This window comes from Dichomitus squalens, assembly GCF_000275845.1.
Source record: "Dichomitus squalens LYAD-421 SS1 unplaced genomic scaffold DICSQscaffold_20, whole genome shotgun sequence".
In the NCBI taxonomy this organism is placed as follows: domain Eukaryota; kingdom Fungi; phylum Basidiomycota; class Agaricomycetes; order Polyporales; family Polyporaceae; genus Dichomitus; species Dichomitus squalens.
Window position 1 is genome coordinate 11440 of NW_006766902.1, and position 7631 is coordinate 19070.

At 50.8% G+C, this 7631-nt stretch overlaps 2 protein-coding genes across 2 annotated transcripts; both read right to left on the reverse strand.

The window, feature by feature from the left end:
* Nucleotides 1–1039: 1039 nt before the first annotated feature.
* Nucleotides 1040–1348, reverse strand: DICSQDRAFT_63047 (uncharacterized protein; the record flags this gene model as incomplete). The annotated part of the gene is made up of 1 exon (XM_007366715.1): nt 1040–1348. A coding segment is annotated over one exon (309 nt), but the record flags the coding sequence as incomplete, so codon positions are not given.
* A 592-nt stretch (nt 1349–1940) lies between these two features.
* On the reverse strand, nt 1941–3085 carry DICSQDRAFT_62921 (uncharacterized protein; the record flags this gene model as incomplete). The annotated part of the gene is made up of 4 exons (XM_007366716.1): nt 1941–2438; nt 2535–2651; nt 2717–2916; nt 2965–3085. The coding sequence occupies 4 exons, from the start codon at nt 3083–3085 to the stop codon at nt 1941–1943; spliced, it is 936 nt and encodes a 311-aa protein (XP_007366778.1).
* Between the last annotated feature and the right edge of the window lie 4546 nt (nt 3086–7631).

The window sequence follows — 7631 nt, forward strand, 5'->3', positions numbered from 1 at the left end:
GTGGAGACGAGCGAGGCAGGCAGGAGCGCCGACGAGCTCTGATCGCAGTGAGACTGGAGCGGAGCTCAACAGGCAGGACTGGAGACAAGTTGTGTATTGAGCGAAGTATCTACAGAGCGAAATACACGATGGCTTACCTGGAGACAAGAGGTCGAAACTAGAGTCTCCAGGTAGCAAGGGATCCAGCTATATACAGGGAACGAACAATGGGCGCTAGAGAACAATAGCGTCGCCATGGGTACGAAGTACAAGGGGTGTAGGACAATAGCGGACGTGGGGACAAAGGGAGCTATTGTCCGTGTGCGGACAAAGGGAAACCATAGCGAGTAGTGAACAATAAGGAAGCGTACGAGGCAATGGTCCGAATCAAAAAGGAAACGTAGCGCCGTGAGGGCGGTTCGTGAAACAAGGCGCAAGAGCGAGGCAGTGCAGATGACAAAGGGAGAACAAAGGGCGAGAAGGAAAAGGTAAAGGCATGGCGATCACGGGAACGTAGCATGCGGGTGTGGGAACGTATCTACAGTGTCCAAACTGGGATGGGCTAAGAGAGGAAATGGTCCGAAAATGGAAGGTGGGTGTCAAGGGGAGGGGAATGGGCGGCAAAAAGGGGCGTCTGTCCAACGTCCGTGACACCCAACTCATGAAAGAACGAGTGCCTGGTGCAGACCTTGAGCATGTGAAGCCCCCTAAAGCTCAATTGAACAATCGTGTTCGCACATAGATGGTTAGGCTGGAGGCCCTTCAGGCGAATCCCGATTGGATGGAGTCGGGGCGAGTGGCAAGGAATGGTATATTGTGGGGGGAAGAGGACGATCCGGTCGAGAAACCTGTAAAGCGGAAGCAAGGGAAGCAAGGGACGGGGAGAAAGACAAAACGACCGCGTGCAGACACAACCGCAGTTGAGGCTGCGCGCGCACGCGTTGCTGAGGTGACGCATGGTTTGGACCCTGATTTGATATTTGACGAGTTGAAGAGATGTTGACTAGCTATAGGTGTTGAGCGCCCAGTTCTCTCCAAAAAATTGTCGGCTCGTGCGACATCAAGTTCCAGTTGAGCGATCCTCAGAATCTTGGTCTTGGTCGAGTTCTTCTTGCAGGTTGTTAAACCATATGTCATCTGGCTCAATTCCGGTCTGTAGAAATTGTATCGCAATCAGCAGTTTGGTACGCACAAAATGATGACATACACGATCAAAGGAGTGTACAACCCAGATGGGATAGTGGGGTCCACGAATATTGCTCGTGATGGGGATGATGGCAACGGTGGCTGAAATCTGCAAACTGTTGATAACTTCCATTGCGCTGAGGCGGTGCACGTATGCAACATAAATCCCTAGTTCAGTAGAGCTATACAAATAATGTGAGATGTAAGGGTGATTTCGGACAAGAAAAATGGAGTGCACACTACATGGACCAAGGGAAAGTCGGCATACTGTCGTCCGAGGTCATGTGTTGTACTACTGAGCAAAATACGGAAGGTACACCGGAGATGTTTATTTCAAAATGGTATAGTAGATAGCATGGGATTCGACCATCAGGAAAGTCTACGCAAGCAAATGAGTCAGCTTGTGTTCGTGTATCAGCACTTGATCCGAAATGAAGGCCATCTTTGGATATGAAGGGGAGGAGTTTGGCGGAGCCATTCGCCAAAAAAATAGTGTCGTAATCGCATGAGCGGGTCATGTCATCTGCGATGTTGAGAGCGGGGTTCTGAGAGTGCATGTAGTCGAGGAGCAGCCGATAGACCTCCGGGTGAGGCAGACATCCGAGATCAGTGGGTTTCTTGATGTGTTTGGGCTTGAGGATTGTCGAGGACCCACGTGCGAATGCGACGATCTGTGTGCGGAGTGTTCCACGAGCAGCGCCCTGCTCCGTACAGATGCGCTCAAGAAGGCTGCGTTCCTGGGCGGTCACATCCACTGGCAGTGCGGAGATCTATTGTTATACACATGTACTTGTCAGATATCGAATCATGGAATGGTGACCACTTACAAGTTCATGCAAACGGTGCTTGGCGATCCAGTTGCGCGTGAGTGACAATTCCATCTGTCCATCCGCATGCCCATTAATATTGACTTTCTCGAGCTCACCATTGAAGCGCTCATGAGCGAAGAGCCACCATGCATAGACAGGCCCAAAGAGGCGAAAAAATTGAGGGTAATGCATGGAGTAATGGAAGTTTGGGACAAGATGAATTCCGAGTGCGACCATCTCCTGGCAGGACCACCGTAGAAAGCGATGTCCATGTTCAACTTCTTGCTTCGAGATGGTCTTGGCTGCAAGGATCCATTCTGCGAGGGAGGCGTATATGAAGACACAATATATCTTGATGAGATTGCGCTCAAATTTTGGTCGTGCCTTTGCGTTCGAGGGGATGTCAGGTGCACTTTGCCGGATCCTATCGTCCTCACCTCTCCAGACCGACCAGAGGACAGTGCACTAGATGTTTACCCAGCGACGTCACTGGTCAGCCTTCGGAAGTCCGCGGTTCTCTCCCAGCTAGGTTCATCAGCCAAATCGCATATTCGAAAACACCAAAAAACGTACATTGGAGGGCAGTCGTCCTATTCCAGATGGCCACTGTATTGAGTTGACGACGTCCTGGAGTCTCCACCATCCATCCGCATCCAGAAGGTACCCGCCAATCAAGATCTCCTTGAACATGTGTGATGCCATACCTCAAGACTTATCAGTAACCCATGTTACAGGCAGGCGACGTCAAGCAGCAACGCACCATAGAAGTTGTGCATGAAGTCAATTGCCGATGTGGACACCAGGAGCCATCCGGTAAGCTCATCCATCACCAAGTATCGTTTCCCCGTCTTATCTAAAATCTCCTTGCGTTTCTTCTTCGAGGTCACCTGTTTTGCCCTAAAAGACGCAGCGAGCATTTCCCAATCATCTCGCAGCGTGAAGTCTATAGATGTGTATTAGCGTACAAAGGCCACAAGAGGATTGTACGTACTCTCGCAATCATAACCTGCCTCTGTATTAACGTCTGAATGTTCAGCGCTGCAACAACCGCACAGATGTGTCTTGCTCGAGGTTGGCGCATCACTAGTGTGACACTCGACTGCGCCGTGCATCGGTGCAGGCCTGGGCTCGCCGAAGACCTTGATCAGAGCACCTGTTGTGTTGAACTTGGACTTATCCAGTCTGGACTACACAAGGCTATGCGTCTCCTAGCGCTTAGCTGTAGTCGCTTATGTAGTATGTTACCTTATTTGGGACTCTCTGCTCGTGTACTATAGCTATGATTCCGGACTCTTCTGGTACTGTCTAGGACAATCTGTACTACTCCAGAACGGTCTAGACAGGTCTATGCCTTACTCATCTCTTACTCATCCTATGGTGCGATACGTCGCAATTCTTTCACCATCGTAATATTCATCGCACTATGGTACATGTGACTAACCACTCTTCGATTAGTCATGGACACTTCTCTGTAGTATATAAGGACTTCAGATTGTGTCCTCCCTCTTCAGTCTTTCCTTACTGACTGAAGAGTGAGTACTTCATTACCTTTACCTCTAACTTGTAGTTACTTACTTAACCTTTGTAGTCTTGCTTCGACTCTAGGTACAGTTCGTTACTGCAATACAGTCTTTCCTTACTGACTGAAGATCTTGCTTCGACTCTAGTCGGATCTAATCTTTGTCTTCACAGCCCCAAGTTTATCATGTTGGCAACTAATCAGTGCTGACGAACAACGTCCGAACCCAAAGCAGCGTAGCCTGCGTCCCTCGCCTCTAGGCAATAGCAAGGTGTCACTGACCCTCAAGGGTTACCAAGGGTCGAGTGCTAAGGGTCAGATCAAGGGTCACCAGCCCCTGACCCTTGCCAAACCCTTGACCCGTGGTAAGGGTTACGGGTATAAGCGCTTGAGTAAGCGCCCGAAACGCGTATGTATAAACCCATAAATATATTTTGGTATAAGCTGCTATGGTGTAGTAGTTAATGGCTTTTGAGCGGCTGTGCTCAGACCGTGAGGTCTCGGGTTCAATCCAGCCTGGTGCCAATCCATTTCTCTGTCGCTTTTCTGTTCGGACCGCTCCAACCAGCTACTATAAGCTACTTATGGTTGTTATTGAGCTCCTTACGGGTTGTTATTAAGGTTACATTGCTGTTTAGTGTGCTGCGGACACTCAGTTAGCTAGGTAAGCAGCGGGTAAACCCTGGGGTTGACCCGTACCCGCCATACCGGTGCTCGCACCCTTGACCCGCTGTGACCCCCGGGTCACGGGTAAGGGTATATCACGGGTTGGATTGAGGGTCACATAGGTGACACCCGAGGGTAGACCTGTGCCATTGCCTACTTGCCTCTCATGCCATATCAGATTTTACCTATCCCGGTACGAGATGTTCGCGCAGAACTTCTTGTGTTCACACTCGTTCAGCAACAACTTCAAGTTCCCATAAATCACAGGCAAGCATCTGAGCACCGTGCTTTACGAAATCAGGCAGATAACGTCTAGGGTCGACAAGAACACGCAGGACGACGACCTCTATGGTGGAACACACCTGAGTAGATGATTTTGAGCTCTTGGACAGCTGTCACAGCCAACGAGCTGTGCCACCAAAACAAACAAGGGCAAAGCTTACTGATGCAGAGGTTGGTGCTGAGAAGCGAAGCAACCAGAGGTGACACAGCAAGAGATGTGAAGAGGTGTATTCCCTAGACTAGAAGGGGCAGTAGAAGGTAGGGCTGCTAGCTACCTACAGAAGAGATGGGGAATCGACGAGAAGATCAAGTCTGATGTTCCCTGCCTCAGACTCCCTACTATATATACTAATACAATGGTGCACAGACCAGGTACCTATTGACCATCGTTTGGTCAGAGTTCTCTGCCTTATGTCATACCCTCTGACCTGCCTCATGGTGACCTTACGACTAATACCTGAGTCGTGCCGAGTCCGGACCCCTTCCAATAAGTAAGCGCTCCTGCTGTCACATCAGTCACCTGCCAGTGAGTGAGGATGGGCGCTCCTGGCCGTCACGAGGTCTGGGGTTCGATCCTGGCTCCTCCACTTTCTGATACAAGTTGTCCGCGGTCAAGGTGAGCGTCTGTCCCAGTACACATGACCACCAGGTCACGTGGCACGAGAAAACTGTGACACTACCCCCTCTTCAAGATCTGAGCTCCTGCGAAGCGTTCAAACCAGATATTGCGTTGAAACTCCCGGGTGACTGGTCGTGGGTTGTTGAGAGCGATTGGTTTCGGTGTGTTTGGATGGAGAGCATGGAACTCATCAAGTAGCTCCTTCACGTATTTGACATTCCGTACAGGCTCCCAAGTTGCTTTAGAGACATCGTAGCCAGCCCATTTGACGAAGTATTGCATGTATCCACGGTTGACGTGGGAGTCTAGGATCTTTTCGACCTCAAACCCGTCGTGGCCTTCAACTTCGATGGGGTCAGGCTTCTCCGGATTGCGGTTGCCGATCTCGTCTTCATGGTAGGGGATAAGCTTTGAAGCATGGAAGACGGGATGCACCTTGTTCTGCGGCGGAAGTTTGACTCTGAAGTCGACGGGTCCAATCTTCTCCGTTATCTCGTACGGCCCATAGTTCTTGGCTGAGAGCTTGGCTGACGAGTTGCGGATCTTGAGGTCGTGTCCTTTGAGCATAACTTTGTCGCCAACCTTAAAGGGAGGGTCCACACGGCCTTGGTCGTAATACCACTTCATCCGTTCGGCAGCCATGGTGAGTGACGCTTGCGCTTGTTCCCTTGCTTCTGCACGATTGTGGAACACGTCTTCGAGGGATGGGAAGGCAAGTTCTTCATGAATGTCGGGAGCCATCTTTGGGTTGTATCCGTACTCAATGAAAAAGGGCGACAGGCCGGTTGACTCGTGTGGGGCATTGTTGTACGCAAACTCCGCGGTGGACAGAAGAGATGCCCAATCGTCTGGTCGGTGTTCTGTGAAGATTCGAAGGTACTGCTCAAGTGACTGGTTGACTCGCTCAGTCTGTCCGTCTGTTTGTGGGTGATAAGCCGTGGACATTGACGATCGAATTCCTAGCAATTTGCAAAACTCCTTAAACGCTGCACTCGCAAACTGCGTGCCTCGGTCAGAGATGATCTGCCGCGGTAGGCCATGGTGTTTCAGGATGTGTTCGTAGATGAGCTCAGCTGCTTCTGTTGCCGAGAAATGGTCGTCAGCTGCAAAGAAGTGGGACCGTTTCGAGAGACGATCCACTACTACTACTATCGCGGTGAAGGTGTTGCCGTGTCTATCAACCGACGGCGGAAGCTGAGAGATGATATCGATTGACCAGATTTCCCATGGTCCAGCGGGGATCTCGTTTGGCTGCAGTAATCCGTACGGTGGTTTCCTGACTGACTTGTTTCGTTGGCAAGTGTCGCATCCTTGTACGTACTTCTTGACATCGATTGACATGCCGGGCCACCAATAGTTCCATGCAATGATCTCCAAGGTCTTCCACCTTCCTGGGTGTCCTGCTAATAACGTGTCGTGATGTAGTTTGAGCAGGTTGAGGCGGATGCTTTGGTCCTTGGGCACATAGACTTTGCCGCGTCGTAACAGTAAACCGTTCTCCATGTTCCAATCTTGCAGGTACTTTCCAAACTCCCGGGGTCCACTAGCTAGCAATTCCTTGTAGTGCTTCGTCATTTTGTCATCTTCAAGGGCCTTCTTGATGTGTTCGAGCAGTTCCTCGTCGTTGACGATGGAGACATGACCAGGTTGCATGGCTTTGATTGCAAAAAACTCGGGTTTCAGCAGTGTCTGTCCGAAGGTATCACTGCTTACCCCCTCTTCATGATCTGGCCTCCTGGACAGAGGGTCGGCTCGTAGCATTGTCTTTCCAGGGCGGTGCTTCAGAACGAAGTTGAAGCGGGACATGAACAAACTCCATCGGGCTTGTCGGCGTGTGAGCTTCTGTGCTTGTCGGAAGTAGGTGAGGTTGAGATGGTCTGACCAGATCTCAATTGGTTCAGGGTGTCCCTCCAGGTAGTGCCGGTATTCCTCCAAGGCTTGGATGATTGCTAAGAGCTCCTTGTCGTATATCTCGTAGTTGCGCTCATGAACATTGAGAGACTTGGAGTAGAAGGCGACCGGGTGCCATAGTGTCACAGTTTTCTCGTGCCACGTGACCTGGGGGTCATGTGTACTGGAACAGACGCTCACCTTGACCGCGGACAACTTGTATCGGAAAGTGGAGGGGCCAGGATCGAACCCCAGACCTCGTGACGAACAGGAACGCCCATCCTCACTCACAGGCAGGTGACTGATGTGACAGCAGGAGCGCTTACTCATTGGGAGGGGTCCGGACTCGGCACAACTCAGGTATTAGTCGTAAGGTCACCATGAGGCAGGTCAGAGGGTAGGACATGAGGCAGAGAACTCTGACCAAACGATGGTCAATAGGTACCTGGTCTGTGCACCATTGTATTAGTATATATAGTAGGGAGTCTGAGGCAGGGAACGTCAGACTTGATCTTCTCGTCGATCCCCCATCTCCTCTGTAGGTAGCTAGCAGCCCTACCTTCTACTGCCCCTTCTAGTCTAGGGAATACACCTCTTCACATCTCTTGCTGTGTCACCTCTGGTTGCTTCGCTTCTCAGCACCAACCTCTGCATCAGTAAGCTTTGCCCTTGTTTGTTTTGG